Source organism: Seriola aureovittata, chromosome 22 (genome assembly GCF_021018895.1).
Source record: "Seriola aureovittata isolate HTS-2021-v1 ecotype China chromosome 22, ASM2101889v1, whole genome shotgun sequence".
NCBI classification, from domain to species: domain Eukaryota; kingdom Metazoa; phylum Chordata; class Actinopteri; order Carangiformes; family Carangidae; genus Seriola; species Seriola aureovittata.
In genome coordinates this window covers 16970586-16990681 of record NC_079385.1, presented here as the reverse complement: position 1 = coordinate 16990681, position 20096 = coordinate 16970586, and the positions used below count along the sequence as shown (strand labels likewise).

The following is a 20096-nucleotide window of genomic DNA, read 5'->3' as shown; positions in this document are numbered from 1 at the left end:
TACTATACTATGACCATTTTATGACTTTTTATGCCTTACTATTCTATGACGTTTTTATGACTTATTATGCCTTACTATACTATGACGTTTTTATGCCTTACTATACTATGACCGTTTTATGACTTTTTATGCCTACTATACTATGACTATACTATGACCATTTTATGACTTTTTATGCCTTACTATACTATGACGTTTTTATGCCTTACTATACTATGACCGTTTTATGACTTTTTATGCCTTACTATACTATGACGTTTTTATGACTTTTTATGCCTTACTATACTATGACATTTTTATGCCTTACAATACTAAAACATTTTTATTACGTTTTATGCCTTACTATACTGTGACTTTTTATGACTTTTTATGCCTTACTATACTATGTCGTTTTTGTGACTTTTTATGCCTTACTATACTATGACGTTTTTATGACTTTTTATGCCTTACTGTAATATGACTTTTTTATGACTTTTTATGCCTTACTAAAATATGACTTTTTTATGATGTTTTTATGCCCTACTTTACTATGACCGTTTTATGACTTTTTATGCCTTACTATACTATGACGTTTTTATGACTTTTTATGCCTTACTATACTATGACGTTTTTATACCTTACTATACTATGACCGTTTTATGACTTTTGATGCCTTACTATACTATGACATTTTTATGACTTACTATACTATGACCGTTTTATGACTTTTTATGCCTTACTATACTATGACGTTTTTATGACTTTTTATGCCTTACTATACTATGACGTTTTTATGCCTTACTGTACTATGATGTTTTTATGACTTTTTATGCCTTACTATACTATGACGTTTTTATGACTTTTTATGCCTTACTATACTATGACGTTTTTATGACTTTTTGTGCCTTACTGTACTATGAAATTTTTATGACTTTTTATGCCTTACTATACTATGATATTTTTATGCCTTATTATACTATGATGATTTTATGACTTAATATATTTTGTTGTTTTTATGACTTTTTATGCCTTACTATCCTATGATGTTTTTGCGACTTTTTATGCTTTGCTATACTATGACTTTTTTATGACTTTTCATGCCTTGCTATACTATGACGTTTTTATGCCTTTATATACTATGACGTTTTTATGCCATTTTATGCCTCGCTATACTATGACCATTTTATGACTTTTTATGCCTTACTATACTATGAAGTTTTTATGACTTTTTATGCCTTACTATACTATGTCGTTTTTATGCCTTACTATACTATGACGTTTTTATGACATTTTATGCCTTGCTATACTGTGACGTTTTTATGACCTTTTATGCCTTGCTATACTGTGACATTTTTATGACTTTTTATGCCTTACTATACTATGTCGTTTTTATGCCTTACTATACCATGACGTTTTTATGACATTTTATGCCTTGCTATACTATGACGTTTTTATGACTTTTTATGCCATACTATACTATGACGTTTTTATGCCTTACTATACTATGACGTTTTTATGCCTTGCTATACTATGACGTTTTTATGACATTTTATGCCTTGCTATACTATGACGTTTTTATGACCTTTTATGCCTTACTATACTATGACGTTTTTATGACTTTTTATGCCTTACTATAATATGACTTTTTTATGACTTTTTATGCCTTACTATACTATGACGTTTTTATGCCTTACTACACTATGACCGTTTTGAGTTTTTATGCCTTACTATACTATGACCGTTTTTATGACTTTTTATGCCTTGCTATGCTATGACGTTTTTATGCCTTACTATACTATGACCATTTTATGACTTTTTATGCCTTACTATACTATGACGTTTTTATGCCTTACTATACTATGACCGTTTTATGACTTTTTATGCCTTACTATACTATGACGTTTTTATGACTTTTTATGCCTTACTATACTATGACATTTTTATGCCTTACAATACTAAAACATTTTTATTACGTTTTATGCCTTACTATACTATGACTTTTTATGCTTTACTATACTATGACGTTTTTATGCCTTAACATACTTTGGCGTTTTTATGCCTTACTATACTATGATGTTTTTATGACTTTTTATGCCTTACTATACTATGTCGTTTTTGTGACTTTTTATGCCTTACTATACTATGACGTTTTTATGACTTTTTATGCCTTACTATAATATGACTTTTTTATGACTTTTTATGCCTTACTAAAATATGACTTTTTTATGATGTTTTTATGCCCTACTTTACTATGACCGTTTTATGACTTTTTATGCCTTACTATACTATGACGTTTTTATGACATTTTTATGCCTTATTATGCCTTACTATACTATGACGTTTTTATGCCTTACTATACTATGACCGTTTTATGACTTTTTATGCCTTACTATACTATGACATTTTTATGACTTACTATACTATGACCGTTTTATGACTTTTTATGCCTTACTATACTATGACGTTTTTATGACTTTTTATGCCTTACTATACTATGACGTTTTTATGACATTTTATGACTTACTATACTATGACCATTTTATGCCTTGCTATGCTACGTCGTTTTTATGACTTTTTATGTCTTGCTATGCTATGACGTTTTTATGCCTTACTATACTATGACCATTTTATGACTTTTTATGCCTTACTATACTATGACGTTTTTATGCCTTACTATACTATGACCGTTTTATGACTTTTTATGCCTTACTATACTATGACGTTTTTATGACTTTTTATGCTTTACTATACTATGACATTTTTATGCCTTACTATACTATGACCATTTTATGACTTTTTATGCCTTACTATTCTATGACGTTTTTATGACTTATTATGCCTTACTATACTATGACGTTTTTATGCCTTACTATACTATGACCGTTTTATGAGTTTTTATGCCTTACTATACTATGACCGTTTTTATGACTTTTTATGCCTTGCTATGCTATGACGTTTTTATGCCTTACTATACTATGACCATTTTATGACTTTTTATGCCTTACTATACTATGACGTTTTTATGCCTTACTATACTATGACCGTTTTATGACTTTTTATGCCTTACTATACTATGACGTTTTTATGACTTTTTATGCCTTACTATACTATGACATTTTTATGCCTTATTATGCCTTACTATACTATGACGTTTTTATGCCTTACTATACTATGACCGTTTTATGAGTTTTTATGCCTTACTATACTATGACCGTTTTTATGACTTTTTATGCCTTACTATACTATGAATTTTTTATAACTTTTTATGCATTACTATACTGTGACAATTTTATGACTTAATATCCTTGTTGTTTTTATGACTTTTTATGCCTAACTATACTATGTCGTATGACATTTCTTTTACATTGTTATGTTCCCTGCTAATGTTCAGGGATATAGGGAAGTAATAATGACTAAAGTAAACCGACGAAACAAAAAGATTCAGGGAAACAGATTCAGCAAAAATAAAGGATTTAATTTCACAAATAAGTAAATCCAACAATTAAAAGCCAACAGGCGAAAAGTCATTGTGAAACTTAAACTGCACCAAAACCAAGATGACCCAGATTAAGAACAACCACAAATTAATAAAGTCGCCAAGCTTCAACATTAAAGTTCTGAGTAGCTATCTTTGGGAGAACAGTCGCACAGCTTGTCAAATGAGGAATGGCCCACTCTGGCCCTGACCAGGCCTCTTCACTCCGCCTTCATTCTTCAGCTCCTGATTGAGAAACCAGGGGAAGCCGTGCCGAGTCACCTGTCAGAGAAAAGTGGAGGGCAGAGGGGCAAACAAAACAACACTACAGCACGTAGAAGACTTGATGTCGTTTTTGTGACTTTTTATGTCTTACTCTACTATGACGTTTTTATGACTTACTATACTATGACCATTTTATGACTTTTTATGCCTTACCATGCTATGTCGTTTTCATGACTCTTTATGCCTTACCATGCTGTGTCGTTTTTGTGACTTTTTATGCCTTGCTATACTATGACGTTTTCATGACTTGTAATGCCTTGCTATACTATGACGTTTTTATGACTTTTTATGCCTTGCTATACTATGTCGTTTTTATGGCTTTTTATGCCTTACTATACTATGACAATTTTATGCCTTATTATACTATGATGATTTTATGACTCAATATACTTTGTTGTTTTTGTGACTTTTTATGCCTTACTATACTATGATGTTTTTGCGACTTTTTATGCTTTGCTATACTATGACTTTTTTATGACTTTTCATGCCATACTATACTATGACGTTTTTATGCCTTACTATACTATGACATTTTTATGACATTTTATGCCTTGCTATACTATGACGTTTTTATGACTTTTTATGCCATATTATACTATGACGTTTTTATGCCTTACTATACTATGACGTCTTTATGACATTTTATGCCTTGCTATACTATGACGTTTTTATGACGTTTTTATGCCTTACTATACTATGACGTTTTTATGACTTTTTGTGCCTTACTATACTATGACCATTTTATGACTTTTTATGCCTTACTATACTATGATGTTTTTGCGACTTTTTATGCTTTGCTATACTATGACTTTTCATGGCATACTATACTATGACATTTTAATGCCTTACTATATTATGAGGTTTTATGACTTACTATACTATGACGTTTTTATGACCTTTTTATGCCTTGCTATACTATGATGTTTTTTATGACTTTTTATGCTTTGCTATACTATGTCGTTTTTATGACTTTTTATGTCCTATTATACTGTAATTTTTATGACTTTTTATGCCTTACCATGCTATGTCGTTTTTATGGCTTTTTATGCCTTACTATACTATGACGTTTTTATGACTTTTTGTGCCTTACTATACTATGACTTTTTATGCCTTACTATACTATGATGTTTTTGCGACTTTTTATGCTTTGCTATACTATGACTTTTTTATGACTTTTCATGCCATACTATACTATGACGTTTTTATGCCTTACTATACTATGTCGTTTTTATGCCTTACTATACTTTGTTGTTTTTATGACTTTTTATGCCTTACTATACTATGATGTTTTTGCGACTTTTTATGCTTTGCTATACTATGACTTTTTTATGACTTTTCATGCCATACTATACTATGATGTTTTTATGACTTTTTATGCCATATTATACTATGACGTTTTTATGCCTTACTATACTATGACGTTTTTATGACTTTTTGTGCCTTACTATACTATGACCATTTTATGACTTTTTATGCCTTACTATACTATGATGTTTTTGCGACTTTTTATGCGTTGCTATACTAAGACGTTTTTATGACTTTTTATGCCTTACCATACTATGACGTTTTTATGACTTTTTGTGCCTTACTATACTATGACAATTTTATGCCTTATTACACTATGATGATTTTATGACTTAATATACTTTGTTGTTTTTATGACTTTTTATGCCTTACTATACTATGATGTTTTTCGACTCTTTATGCGTCGCTATACTAAGACGTTTTTATGACTTTTTATGCCTTGCTATACTATGACGTTTTTATGACTTTTTGTGCCTTACTATACTATGACAATTTTATGCCTTATTATACTATGATGATTTTATGACTTAATATACTTTGTTGTTTTTATGACTTTTTATGCCTTACTATACTATGATGTTTTTCGACTTTTTATGCTTTGCTATACTATGACTTTTTTATGACTTTTCATGCCATACTATACTATGTCGTTTTTATGACCTTGTATGCATTACTATACTATGACATTTTTATTACTTTTTACGCCTTACTTATAGTATATCGTTTTTTAAAATTTTTATTCCTTACCATGCTAGTCGTTTTCATGCCTTACTATATTATGTAAGTTTTAGGACTTTTTATGCCTTACCATATTATGATGTTTTTATGACTTTTTACACCTTACTTTACTATGACGTTTTTATGACTTTTTATGCCTTAATATACTATGACGCTTTTATTACCTTCTATTTCTGATTATACTATGACATTTTTACGTCTTAATATATAATGACATTTTTTTATGACATATTAGAATATGATATTTTTATGACTTACTAGGGTATGACCTTTTTTGCCTATCATTGTGAACCTTCCTGATCGGCCTGTGTCACTTTTGCTGCTTGTTATCTTCTTACTCATCCTGTCTTGACCATAGGCGGTCCAGCCACACACTAGGTTTTGAACTAGTCTTGTTTTTCTACATAAGTGGTTCCCAGCCTTTTTTTTTACTTGTTATAATTTGCATGTTTAATGTGTGAGCCGTCCAAAGAATGAGGGAATTTACCTTTAGAATCTCCGATTTTAATTAATTAGATGTAAAATTATATTTTTGCACAAGTTAAGTCTAGAATCACTGTTTTGAATTATTGTTGAAAAGATGTTTTTCTAGAGTTCCTTGTTAAGTCTTTCAGTAAATCATCCAGTTGTTCCTAATCCATGACATTATAAACCATCTGCAATGACCTGTTTTCATTCTACTTGTCAGTCTTTTTCAGTCATTGTGCACGAGAAAATCTGTAAATGGTGTGTTGTAGTACCTACCTAGTTCTTTGCATGAGTGGTCTCGGTTGTAATGTTCAGGTTTTTATTTAATTATTTTGGTAACTTCGGGTTGTAGTACTGCTGCTGTAATTGATGTGCTGTAGTGCTGTTTGAAGCTGGAGAGAGAATTTTGGGAGAGCATTTGAGTAAAATCTGATGTGTTCTGAGGGGTGGTGGTGGTCCAGTTGTGTTACAGTGTATATTCAGTTATATTTATGTGTAATATAATTATTTCTACAGCTGAGACTGAACGTAAAGGCACAGATCACCTGGACTTGGCTGGTGTTCCTTCACGGAAATCCCACGATGGAACTGCTCTGCCGTCGTCACCAGAAACCAAGAAGAAGTCCAAAGGCTTTAAGAGATTCTTTGGCAGGTAAAGCATAGTGTCAGCTGTGTTTACAGTGATCTAAGAGGATTATCTTTGGTCATTTATACTGTGATATTTACTCCTGCAGGCTAAAGAGGAGTCACTCTACCTCCTTCAACATCGATGATGCAGCTGAGATGGAGTTCAGGAGGGGCGGAGTCAGAGCCACAGCTGGCCCTCGACTCGGCTGGTCACGTGAATCTAAACCCAAGTAGGTGTCAAATAATTGACATGTTCAAGGATTTTTTTGTTGCTATCAAGATTAACAAACCTAATTTACATATAAGTGTCAATGTACAGAATAAAATACAGCTACAGATACTGTATATACATTACTTGCTGGTTCTCATCAGGTACAGTTGTCTTTACACTTCAGGGGTGTTACTTGTTCTCTCTCTGTCCCTGTTCAGTGCTGTTGATGTTCCTTTCTCGCGGTGGAGTAAGGATGAAGTCTGTGGATGGCTGCATGAGCAAGGCCTCGGGTTATGCGCTGCCCAGGGACAGAGCTGGATCAAATCAGGACAAACACTACTGCAGGCGTCACAGCATGATCTGGAGAAGGTAGGGCAGCAGTACAGCAATACAGAATGTATATACTTTTTTTTGTCCAAAATCTCTGCCAGGCATTTAACAGAAACTCAGAATGAGATTTATTATATGGCAAAGTTAAACTTAAAAAAATTCACTTTTAAACTTCCAAAGCATTTGTTTCAGTTTCATGAATAGTGAACGTGATGTTACTTGATGATGGGACAAGGACAAAAGAAAGAAATGAGATGCAGCATTTCTCTCAGATGCCTCGGCTCCACTGTTGCCGCCTGTAGGAGTTTCCTGTGAATGATGTTCTGTTGCTCTGTTCAGGAGTTGGGAATGAAGCAGCCCCTCTACAGGAAGAAGCTGCAGCTGGCCTTGCAGGCTCTTGGGTCAGAAGAGGACGACCTGAGGGGCAAACTGGATCACAACTGGGTGACCAGTGAGTGTGACAACAGCAAACAACTATAAACCAAAGAACTCGTACTGTCACCCACAACCTTTAATTTAAACAAACTGGTGTTTCTTTATTCCAGGATGGCTGGATGACATCGGCCTCCCGCAGTACAAGAGTCACTTTGATGAGGCTCGTGTTGATGGACGCATGCTGCACTACATGACAGTGGTGAGCTGCTTTTTCTTTTTTAAAACCCCGTCACGTTGCACTGGAGCCTGTTGAACTCATGTGACATTAAAGTGAGAAGAAACTTTTATATTCAGATTCTTTTATATTCTGACTGAACTTTCCCTCAGAATAAATCATTCAACAGGTGACACGACTGTGTGATACCTCTTTGTTGTTGTTTGATCCTGTGGCTGTTTCCCAGGAGGACTTGCTGTCTCTGAAGGTGGGCAGTGTTCTCCATCACCTCAGCATCAAGAGAGCCATTCAGGTCCTCCGCCTCAATTCCTACGAGCCCAGCTGTCTCAGGCGACGACCCTCTGATGAGGTATCACACAGGAAGCCACAGCCTGTATCTCCTTTTCCTTTTAGTTTAAATAACGTACTTCTAAAAGCTGGGTTTTTTTTACTCCCTCGTCTCTGTCCAGAACAACATCACACCGGCAGAGATCTCCCAATGGACCAACCACAGAGTGATGGAGTGGCTCCGATCTGTGGATTTAGCTGAATACGCCCCAAATCTGAGAGGCAGCGGTGTTCATGGAGGACTGATGGTGAGTGAGCAGGGACAAAGGATCAGGATTAGATGAAAGTTTTGGTAAATTAGATGAAGTGTATCCATCTCATTGGGGAAGTGGACTAATGTGGGAACAGCAGAGAATAGATCATACTTAATCCTGAAATTTAATGTCAAACAATAGGGACAATCTACCTGCTATCAATTACTTATATTTGGTTTATTTCTTGACAATTTTCTAATATTTATAAAAATAAACACCGCAGATTAAGTCCTGGATTTATCTCCATCAGTGTCCCTGGTGTTTACACAATCCACCGACAGTTTATCAAGCCAGAGACAGGCATTTAATAGCCGACATTAAGGTTTGAGAAAATAATAATCAAACAACTAGAAAACTAAATTAAATGAATAAAGAGTAGATTGTGACGGTTTAAGATATAAGTATTAAGTTAAATTATGAAACTATGTTGAGATCCACTTTCTATTAGAGAACATGTATCTTATATATAATATTTATATCTCCCTGAGCTTTTAGGAGAGGTCTTTGTAGATCATATGCTTTTTTAATATTATCGAGCAGCCATTGTTTAGTCTTTGCCTTAAAGCCTGAAGGATTTAACTCCATGGCAGCAGCTTACAGAGAGAGATACTTACTTGTGTTATCCTCTTTCAGTCCTTTACTGGAGGCAGTCTCACTTTATGATTTAAGAACAACAGTAGTCTGTTTTTGCATTAAAAAAATTCCCTGCTGTGATTCTACATTCAAATTTTTTTCCCCTCAGTTCTGTTTCTGTCTTTGACCTCTCCCCATGACGCTTGCTCAAATATCTATCTGCTCTGAAGGTGCTGGAGCCGCGCTTCAACGTGGAAGCACTCGCCCTTCTGCTCAACATCCCTCCCAACAAAACCCTGCTGAGACGCCACCTGGCCACACATTTCCACCTGCTCATCGGCTCGGAGGCGCAGCGGCTCAAGCAGGACTGTCTGGAAAACCCAGACTACACCGTCCTCACCGCCACGGCCAAGGTCAAGGTACCTGCCCGTCCACTGCCACACAAACAAATCCCTCTCTGTCACCGTGGTGACACCAGCTTCAGTTTCACTTATTATTGCAGAAAAAAAACAACAACAGATTAACAGGCTTTTATTTTCCACATTAACTGAATGAATGAATTGTAGGACGCAGGACACTAAAGCTAAACAGTGAGTGTAATGTTTGGGAATATCAGATCGATATCGGTCAACTGTATATCCAGAAAGTTCAGCCAACAAAAACAGATGATACTAAAATAAGTCTGAAACTAACACCTCTGGCTTTAGGAATTTAGTAGACTAAATAGGACAGAGTGGGTCAGGCTGCATATTTCTGTCTGAACGAGATCCAGGCCTGACGCAGTTAATGTAAGCTGAAACACTGAGTTTGTGTTACCATGGTCACAGTTTGTCTGTTTATCCTGAATACACGTGTGGGCTCCTTCTCAAAAGGCATTGTTTTATAGACTATAGGTAGACACACATTATACAATGTCACACACACAGTAGGCTACAGCAGCACTCCTGCTCTGAACACTAACAGAACCTGTGTTTAGCTGTTGCTAACCATAAATCATAAGATAAAAATAGTATTGTTAACTCGGCCAGCTGGTGGCTTAAAAGTCAAATGTTTGCTGCCTCTTGTTTGGCCAACGTGACTGAACAGGCCCCGAGTTCTCACCCTCTAATACAGGAGGCAAAGAAAAGCTGGAAATGTTTAAGTTTCTGTCGATCAATTAACACAAAGCACTGAGTATCAGTAAACTTGTCAATCATGTTCAAAAACTCACACCCACCTGCTGACTGTCTGTTTCTCTCTTCCAGCCCAGACGCCTGTCATTCGGTGGTTTTGGCACTCTGAGAAAGAAACGTCAGGATGATGGTGAGGAGTACATCTGCCCCTTGAACGTGGAAATGCCCAAAAACAGTAGCTTCCAGAGAGGGGCCCGAATCTACGAGGGTAACCTTGACCACCTGGAACAGGTACAAAGACAGATGCAGACACTTCTTCTTCTGTTTAGCTTCTTTACTGGATTTCTTAATAAAATTCGATGAATACTTTTCTTTGGCTTGTGATTAAAGCGGTTTGAATTAATTTCTGTACTTTGTGTTTGAGTTTCCTTCGATGATCTGATCCTCAGTTTGTGTTTTTTGGCAGATGGAAGACTCTGAGGGGACTGTCAGGCAGATTGGAGCTTTTTCTGAGGGAATCAACAATCTGACAGTGAGAAACTGACCAAATATGAACTTGGTGTACAAACCCGAGTTAATCTTTTGAGCTTCCTTCATTCCCTCTGCTCGTGTGTGTGTGTGTTTCAGAGCATGCTGAAAGACGATGAGTTTTTCCAGGAGATCTCAGTCTGCCCACCCGACATCGACGCAGCACAGAGACACGACACTCCCCACATATGATCAAGATGCTGAGCTCCTTAAGCTAAGTTGTGTGGAAAAAGATCAAACTGTGCCAACACCGTCCTCAAATTCATCCCACCCACCTCTTTAGTAGAACATGTGAGACCTCTGCTTATACAGTGTTTTCATCTTTCAGAAGTACAGCCATATCCTCCAGGACCATATATATTTATTGAAGCTGTCAAATGTAATGCATGAACTGAAAATGCAAGATGTTATTGCATTAATGTACCTCCTCCTTCAATTACTTTATTATTCAAGCACTGTGTTTTCAGTAATCAGTGTTTGTTTCTTTCCCCTTATTTTAAGGACCCACCCTCAGCTGTTATTCCTCTTGACTGTAGCTCTTGAGTTTTCTTGTCCACAGCAGCAGTCAGATTAAGTTTTATTTGTGGTACGTAAAGTTGCTTTATGTCATCTTTATTTCTGATTGTATCTGGCTGCAAAGATGGTTTTGGTTTGTTCAGGTGTCTGAGATTTGTCTCCACTCCAATACTCAGCGGTGCTCAAAGCTTTAAACTAAAAAATTACATTTCACATTTTTTTTCCAGCAGCGTCTTTCCAGAAAGTGTCAGGTTACCCGCCATTAACCTGCAGAACCTGCTGTGAACTACTTTCTATTGAAGAAATAGTTCTTATGACACTTGCTCTGTTAATCATCTGGGACTGTCCACTGTTACTGGGCAGAAACTGACATTTTTAAAAGCTGTAAGCACCAGACATGATTTTGCTCACCTAAATATTATTAGTGTTAACACAAATCTCAGACGCACACTGATGCCTAAACACTAAAACGGTTAGAGGCCAGATACTGTTAGAGGAAGTGAGAAATGTTTGGGAAATATGCTGATTTGCTTTTTCACCAAGGATTAGGTAAGAAGACTAAAACCTATTTTCTGTTCCCAGCCAGGAGGTGCTAACCAGTTAGCCTAGCTCTGTCCTACCAGCAGCTCTAAAGCTCATTAATGTTGTATTTCACTTGTTTAATCTGAACACTTTTCACCACAAAACAGTCTCAGCATGTAACTGTTTGTTTTTGTGCAGATTAAACATGTCAGTGAGCTTTAGGTGCCTGTTTAACTTTTGGATAGATCCAGGCTAACTGTGTCCAGTCCTTATGCTAAGCTAAGTTTAGCATCTCCTGTAGCTTCATATTTAAATGGACAGATAGAAATGAGATCAATCTAATTTCCCAGTAAGAAAACAAAGACGCACGTTTCCCAAAATGCTGAACTATAACTTTGAGAAAAAGCATGAATGAAAGTAACCATGGAAACCAAAGTCATTGTTTCTACAAAGAATTAGCCAAACCTATTCTCTTGCATACCAAATTATGATTTTATTCTACATTGTGTTTTTAAATTTTTTGTAATAAAAAAGAAAATGCATTTTTCTTTGTCTTTACTATCAATAGCATTTCACTTAGATGGTCAAGTGAGATGCTAAAACAGTTATTATCAAACACTTGCAAATGAGGGTGATACTTAGCTTTGATGGTCTGATTAGTGTAGCATCATAAAACAACATAATAAAAAAGCTGCGCATCAATAATTCAGTAGCAATTGACTTTTATGTTGCATATTCAAACACAAGTAGCCACTGATGCCGGACTTGAAGCAAAGACGTCGTCTCAGTAACCACATCACGTTCAACAATCATGTTCTAGCAAAATATAGACATCATCTGGGGACAACAGGTACACGGCAGAAATAACTCTGTAACACATTCTCAACAGCTGTAATGGAATAACTAATGATTCTGTATAAATTAAGCAAGTGCTAACAAATTCTGATAGTGTGCATAAAAAAAAAAACTTGCAGGTGTTAAGGCACTCAGAAAAAAGCCAGTAAACCTCAACTCTTCTGATATTGAAACTGAGGCCACAGCAGGACAGTGGGTTTGTTTTGCAACACATCTGGAATCACATCTTCATTTTCCCACAACATCAAACTGTCTAATTCTCCTTTTCCCATCTGAATGATCCCACTCCAAATTCATCTCTAACCCTAAACAAGTCTTCTTCCCTTCCATCTCACTTACTACTGACATGATTTGGTCCTCGCTGTGATTCTGTTGCATGATGAATATCATGGCATAAAAACAGTAAACATAGTGCAATACCCACTGTCACTATATGAGTGCTTTAATGCTTTGGGGTACAGATAATAATTAACCGCCCTTCGTTCCCAAACCTCGATTCCTCGGCGTGGACGGACGTCTAGAAGGTGAACCTGCGGCTCTCGGAGTGGCCGACTTTGTCCAGGTTGGGGTTGCAAGCGAACTGGATCATCGGCGGCGGTCCACACATGACGATGAAGGTGTCGTCACCGGGAGGAGGCAGGTGGTCTCTCACCATGTCCTCACTGATGAAGCCTTGGCTGTACTCCCAGTCTGAAACAGAGGAGGCCAGAGTTTTTAAAAACCACTCAACATAAGAAGGTTCATGTTCGTTAGGATCCTATTAACTTTCAGTAGTGATGGCAAAACGACACTTTCCAATTAAATCACCAATACATTCACTACTCATTCAACAGTGTACACCAGTGACACCTACTGGTGAGGACCCATTACATTTACTTGAGTATTTTCATTTTGTGTCACCTCATAACATTTCAGAGAGAAATATTGTATTTTCAGATTTTTATATGGAAAACTTATGAAAAGCTTATAAAATATGATGCAGTGCTTTACTGTTGAACTACAAAGGTAAAGTGATATTTCAGTATTTAAATAAAGGATCAGAATATTTCTTCCATCAACTGCAGTATAGCTGCAACTAATGATTATCGTCATTAACAATTTATCTGCAGATTATTTTCATGATTAATTGTTTGGGCTCCAAGCGCTTCATCACAATTTCACAAATCCAAAAGGTGACGTCCTCACATCTTGTTGTGTCCAACCAACAGCCCAAAACCCAAAGATAATAAATTTACAGTCACATCAAACAAAGAAAGGAAAAACCTTCTGAGAGGCTGGAAATGACCTACATGAGAAATCGACTTTCAAAATAGTTTCTTCTTTTTGACGATGGACAAATCCAAACACTGCTGCTGCTTTAACAAGCAGTCCTTTGATGTCTGATGTTATGACCTTTGTTTTCACACACACAAATAAAATCTTTCTTTATGTTTGAGACCGATGAAAAAATTATACATTTTGATATAATAATTAAATAATAAAACAATTATGAATTTAATTTGTGTGATTTGAGCTTCCTAAACCAAAACCCAGCGTGCACCACAGACGCCTCAGAGCTTCAGTATCAGACAAAATATCACCAGCTACTTCCTCTGCGCTTCACGTTCTTCTCAGAAACGGCATCAAACAGAATGTGACAGGAATACACAGCTGAGCTGAAACGATTCACAGATTAACTGACCCACAATCTGATTAGGGAGAAACTGGTTAATCATATGTCACGTTTAAGAGGTTTTGAACTTTCACCCTGACAAGATAAGCACTTTGAAGACATCACTTTAGATTTATTTAATCCTATTTCCTGAAATTTACAGATGGTTTATTAATAAAGGAAATAATCATCTTATTAATTATTGATGAAAAATCGTTAGTTGCAGCCCAAGATATAATTTATAAACTACTTCCTGCTGATTAATACTGTAACTTCCAATTCTGCCTAGGGCCTTTATTTTCCTCCATGGCAGAGGGAAGCAAAGAGGGAACCAGACCTTCATCTGGAACAGGTTTATATTATAGTCCTTTATTTCTAATGTCCCCTGTTCTCCTGTTAAATACAAACTTCTATTTATCTAGTATAATGTCTATTTGCACAGCATTAAACTATCATGACTCCTCTTTTCACATTAAAAGTCTGGCAGCCTTTCTTTCATAGGTAGGCTCTTAATGTGAAAAAACATCTGTCAGTATTGAGTCAATGACAGTAGCTTAACATTTATGGGAGTAAAGCAAAGAAACTTTTACTTTGATTTGATTAAGTATCCATGAAAACATTATTTCTTATTTCTCTGTTTGATATTTTATGTATTAGGCATTTATTATTTATGTTATTAATATTTAACTGTTGGATGCCTGTAATTGAGTTTACTTCACTGGTCCTAAATTGTTGTATTGTATTCTGACCTATCACATTTATTACTTCTGTTTGAAACCGAGTCTCATAGAAGGAAGTCATACAATAAAAAAATAAAATGAATGGTGGGTATAACGTAATGAAATTAGTGCTGCGGAAATGTTCCTAACACTGAATTTACCATGTGAGCTGTTGTCTGCAGTATAATACTGCAGTGAGAGGAACCAGAGTGTTGGCAGCACCAATATTCAGGCTGTTCTCAGACTTCATGACACCTGTTGTTGGAGTTACCTTCAGGTGCCCTGTCGAGGGTGAACCACAGCTTGAACCGGTCTGGGTGGTTGACTTGAATCTCCTCCAGCTCCGGCCGCAGCAGGATGTCTTTCTCAGTCTGAGAGACACAGAGACAGAGAGGTGTTAGCTTTTTAACCAATACAAACCACCACCATGAGGTGACCCTGGCCAGTGAAACTCACCTGGTTGGCAAACAGCAGGTGACACACTGTCTTGTCCTGTGGATCCTTCATCACTGCTGTGATGAGCTGCAGCATGGGAGTGATCCCTGCAGGAAAACAGAAGAAAACAGAAGGAGGGTCAAGGTTTTGTCGAGTTATCTTCAGACACAAAATTACTGTCATTTGTCAATCATATAATATATGGCCAAAAATATGTGGCTGTGCTTTTGGTCTGGACTCCAATTAAAGAAAAACCTTTAAGCCCCTGAAAATTTTCTCTATCATCTATTAAATATTCACGTACAAAACGAGCCACATCAAATTTACAAATGTCTTTACTTGTAATTCACTCAGACTTTAACAGTGAGAAACTCAGGACGGTGTGGGCTCATCAGATATGACAGAGTGAGCAAACAACCCAAAAGCAACAACCCCTCCCTGTTCAACAATCACATGTGGATGTAGTGTTCAGGTTTCCACAGGCTTGACTATGTAGTGTATTTCTAACCACAGCGACTGGTGCATTCATGTACTAGTGTAAAAATCAAGAAAAAAGATTTCTGCTTCAGATTTCGTGCCACTTCGTGAGAAAAACGAACTTTAAATGGAACAGCGTAAACAAACACGGATTCTTCTGGAGGTTCCTGTTCTGAACAGTTTCAACTCTGTTGTGTGTGAAAATCTCAGATCAACTGTTTTAGAAACATTCAAACCTGCCCGTCTGCCACCATCACCAACATGTTACTGAGATTAATTTTTAAACCCATTCTGATGCTTTGTGTGAACATTAACTGAAGCTCCTGACCTGCAGGAGTTTATGTATTACACTGCTGCCACATGATTGGCTGATTGGATTGAATAAGCAGGCGCACAGGTGTTTCTAATAAAGCTTAGTGCTCTTCCTCCAGTAGCATTAGGCTCCACTTTTTTTTTTTTTTTTTTTTAATTGATTAAGAAAGGTTCAGTAACATCAGGCCGACGCTCTGCCAGCATTTCCCAGCAGAGGTGGGATTGTTAATATCGCAAATCATTTTATTTATCTTAATTGGTAGTGAACTAGAACTGCAATGATTAGTTGATTAATCCATTTGTTGAATCAAAATACCATTTTATTAGCATATAGTTATATATTTATATTTAGGTTTTGGACTTCTGGTCAACTTGATGACATATCTGACATTTGTGGACCAAATGAATAATCACCTAAGTGAGAAAATAACTGCCAGATTGATCGTTAATGAAGATAATCATTAACAGCCCTAAAATGAATACAGAAAAACCAGAGCAGAGTTCTGTTTTTAGACACAGTCCTGCGGGTGTGATGAGTGGAGGAGTGCAGTGTGCCGTTATCTACAAACCACACTGATCATGAGATGAGACATGTTGAGGAAAAAGTGCTTTATCAGTATGAATGAAAATGGAGGTTTGACTTACCCGTCCCTCCAGCAATCATGCCCACATGTTTGGCCGTCTTGGTCACAGCTGGAGACTTTTTATCCGGCTGAACGGCAAAAACTCCTGCGGAGGGAAATTCACAGCATCAAACATCTGAAGCTCAATTTGTATCATCAGGAAACCCAACTATGGTTCATCTCTTATATTAGGGCATCTTGCTATGGTGCCCACCTTTGCCCTTGTAAACGAGAAGGCCGCTGGGTCCTCTGAAGTCAATAGTGTCGTTGATCTTGAGGCTCTCCATGTACTGACTCATCTTCCCTCCCTCAGGGAATTTGGGATGAACATCTTTGAAGTAAATCTATCAACAAGGAGAAATTAGTTTAGAAAAGTAAATTGGCAGTTTTATATGCAAGAGAAACAACTTTCCTTCAGGCTTCACCTTCACCACCAAGTCCACGAAGCCTTTGTCGTCATCACTGGACACCGGCGTGTACGGACGGACGACCAGTTTACCGTCGATCTTTGCAGACAAATAGATGTGCTGCCCTGGGAACAAAAACACAGATGATTTCAGCAGCTTCACATCACATATGCTTGATTACTATTATTGTAATGCTACTTAAATTTATGTTAAAACCAATGTAATGTATCAAAGTGTTGCTCAAAACAGAATTCAATCCACAGACGATGAAGCTACAACTACTCTGATAATCAATAAATCGTTTCCGTCTCTGGTTCCAGCTTCTCCAAAAAGGAGGATTTGTTTCCTTTGGTCTATTATGATATTAAACTGAATATTGGCTGCAACTAACATCTTGATTAATCTTTTAGTGTAGTAAAATTCAAAAAGTAAGCTCCTCACAATTTCTAAGAACCCAAGACACATTCAAGATGCTTGTTCTGACCAACCGACAGTCAAAAACCTGAAGATGTTCAGTATATTTACATAACATTTACTCATTTGGCAGATGCTTCTATCCAAAGCAACAAAGTTACTATATAAGACAAGGAAAAGCAGCAAATACTTTAATTTGACAGACAGGCTGGAAATGTTTGGTATATCTTCTTGAAAAATGACAAACAAGTTAGTTGATTGTCAAAATATATGTTGATTCATTTTCTTTCGATTGACTAAACAGTTGATCATTGCAGCTCTAAACTAAACAGAAGGAGCTCTCTGCAGTATACACACCTTACATTTATTTGTGCAACACCATACTTTAATTCCCTTATATAATATATTATGTGTTTTTGTTCTCATACATGCAGGTGTCACTGTATTTTGAGTTAAAGTTTCCTGAATGTGTTACATACTGATAACGTGTGAGTGCACATACTAACCGATTGGGAGACCGAGGATGTGTTCAGCAGAAGGCAGAGCAAAGCGGAACCTTCTTGTATCATGGCTGACGATCTGAACAAGCAACAAACACACAGCAGTTTCTAATCAAGGAAAGCTGCATTGAAGACGCATGCAAAAAACCAACAATAACAGTGGTGCGTGAACGCATCTGCTGCGTTTGTAAACAAAGTAACAGGCGATTATGTGCAGCAGTGTAGTTTTTTTTTTATCTTTGCAAACCCCCAGAGTTTGTAACGTGATATGCAGACGGGTTACCTGTTTGTCTAACAGCCGCAGTGCATATTTAATGTTGGGGTCCTCTAGGGTGATGGCAGCTCTCCTCTTTGAGAAGAAAAGTCTGAAGATGAGGTTGATGATGCTGTCAAAGCCGCCCCGGATCAGCTGTGATAAAGGTCAGAAGCAGGAGCGTGACTCAGACCACCGTGCTAGCATTAGCTACCAACTGTTTGAGACCTCTGCGGGGCGTTGTCTAACTAAAGTCATTTCTGTTTAATCCACAACAGGAGAAATGAGTCATGGCAATTCCTGTGGGCAGGGCGGGCCAAGCTCCCACCAGAACTTGGGTCAGGAAAACTAAACGTTAGCTAATGGTAGCCTGAGCTTACGCAGAGGAATTTGTTAAAATAAATGAAGTCTGGCTACTTTGCATTGAAGTATACTTACACCAATGATGTAGGACAGCATTTTCAGTCCGCTTAGACAACTGCAAGGTTGGTTGTCTCTGCAGGGAGCAGTACCAGGCGAGTTTACTGCACCTAACTGAGACGACAGTACGTCCTGTCTTGTAATACAGCCTAGCTAGATCAAACAATACTTCCGGTCACCGTTTTTAAAAGTAAAAGCATTGATTTGGAAAACCTTTTTTTTTTTTTTTTTTTAAATAACACCCAGCAACTCGGTTATAATGAATACATGCAGCCATTAACATGTTACTTTTATTATACATTTATTATTGCTTTTATAAAACGGTCTTTATTTTTTTTTGTACATACTTCCGGTACGATAACGGCTACTTTTTGCTAACTTCAAGAAGTTGCTCAAACGCCACTTCCTGTCTGGATTATCAGAATAAAAGCTCCCAATAAATACAAGTGTGAGAATAAAAGTCTACTATTAACCGCTGGCTTAGAGAAAAGTGCATGCGGAGTTTGATGAGACTACACATTAGGGATAGTTGCCTTGGTCATATTTTAGCTGAAATGGAGCCTAACGCAGTCATGCAGCTTCTGATTATTTTAATGGATACCACAGAAACAACAGTAATGGGTTTTAGTCTTCTCTGGAAGTCATTAAAAAAATCAAACCAGGCAAGTCAGGCTCAAATACAATTTCTGATTATATATGGAGTGATTAGTTCCTCTACTTCCATATTTATTTGTCATGCTCCATATTGTGTATAATAGTTGCAGCCAATATGTATCTGTTCTATGCATCTGTGCATTTGTGTATTTTTTGTTGTGGATGTGGTACTTCAGTTTCCCTGCAAGGTGTCAATAAAGTTTATCTTATCATGACATGTTCCTTCTAAGCTTTGAATGTCAGTTGTATGTTTTAAATAACTTCTCACTCTCCATAAATGGCAAATCATATCTTTTGTTGCACTTAATCCACAGAAAATGATTCGATCTTTAAATATTTAAGTGCTTTTTGATGCAGCAAAATACCTTTGACACCACCAGTGTTTACTGTCAAACTTTACACTTAAAAAAGGGTTTAAACTCATATTCATTCTATTTTAAATTCTAGTGAAGACCCGAAAGAAAGATATTTCCATTTGATTGAATGGTGCAGCCTTAAAACACATGGAGTTTTGGG

General features: G+C 36.6%; 2 protein-coding genes and 1 long non-coding RNA gene across 5 annotated transcripts in view; 1 reads left to right on the top strand and 2 right to left on the bottom strand.

The window, feature by feature from the left end:
* The window catches only part of LOC130163364 (liprin-beta-1-like), a 44560-nt gene extending 32158 nt beyond the window's left edge, over positions 1 to 12402 (top strand). For all 3 annotated transcript variants that reach the window (XM_056367514.1, XM_056367513.1, XM_056367512.1), the window contains 11 exons: positions 6767 to 6902; positions 6985 to 7107; positions 7307 to 7457; positions 7758 to 7869; positions 7964 to 8052; positions 8255 to 8377; positions 8478 to 8603; positions 9413 to 9601; positions 10427 to 10585; positions 10761 to 10826; positions 10922 to 12402. In XM_056367514.1, the coding sequence (XP_056223489.1) occupies positions 6767 to 6902; positions 6985 to 7107; positions 7307 to 7457; positions 7758 to 7869; positions 7964 to 8052; positions 8255 to 8377; positions 8478 to 8603; positions 9413 to 9601; positions 10427 to 10585; positions 10761 to 10826; positions 10922 to 11014 (1367 nt within the window). In that variant the 3' untranslated portion in view covers positions 11015 to 12402. The remainder of the gene's footprint in view (positions 1 to 6766; positions 6903 to 6984; positions 7108 to 7306; positions 7458 to 7757; positions 7870 to 7963; positions 8053 to 8254; positions 8378 to 8477; positions 8604 to 9412; positions 9602 to 10426; positions 10586 to 10760; positions 10827 to 10921) is intronic.
* LOC130163366 (uncharacterized) lies at positions 3434 to 6760 on the bottom strand. Its single transcript, XR_008826467.1, has 2 exons — positions 6527 to 6760; positions 3434 to 3736 (listed from the first exon to the last, which is right to left on the bottom strand). It is a non-coding gene; the product is annotated as an uncharacterized LOC130163366 (long non-coding RNA).
* A 163-nt stretch (positions 12403 to 12565) lies between the features above and the next one.
* Positions 12566 to 19105, bottom strand: LOC130163365 (NADH-cytochrome b5 reductase 3). Its single transcript, XM_056367515.1, has 9 exons — positions 18945 to 19105; positions 18537 to 18662; positions 18260 to 18332; positions 17358 to 17464; positions 17147 to 17276; positions 16955 to 17038; positions 15542 to 15627; positions 15357 to 15456; positions 12566 to 13405 (listed from the first exon to the last, which is right to left on the bottom strand). The coding sequence occupies exons 1-9, from the start codon at positions 18963 to 18965 to the stop codon at positions 13233 to 13235; spliced, it is 900 nt and encodes a 299-aa protein (XP_056223490.1). The 5' UTR covers positions 18966 to 19105; the 3' UTR covers positions 12566 to 13232.
* Positions 19106 to 20096: the final 991 nt, after the last annotated feature.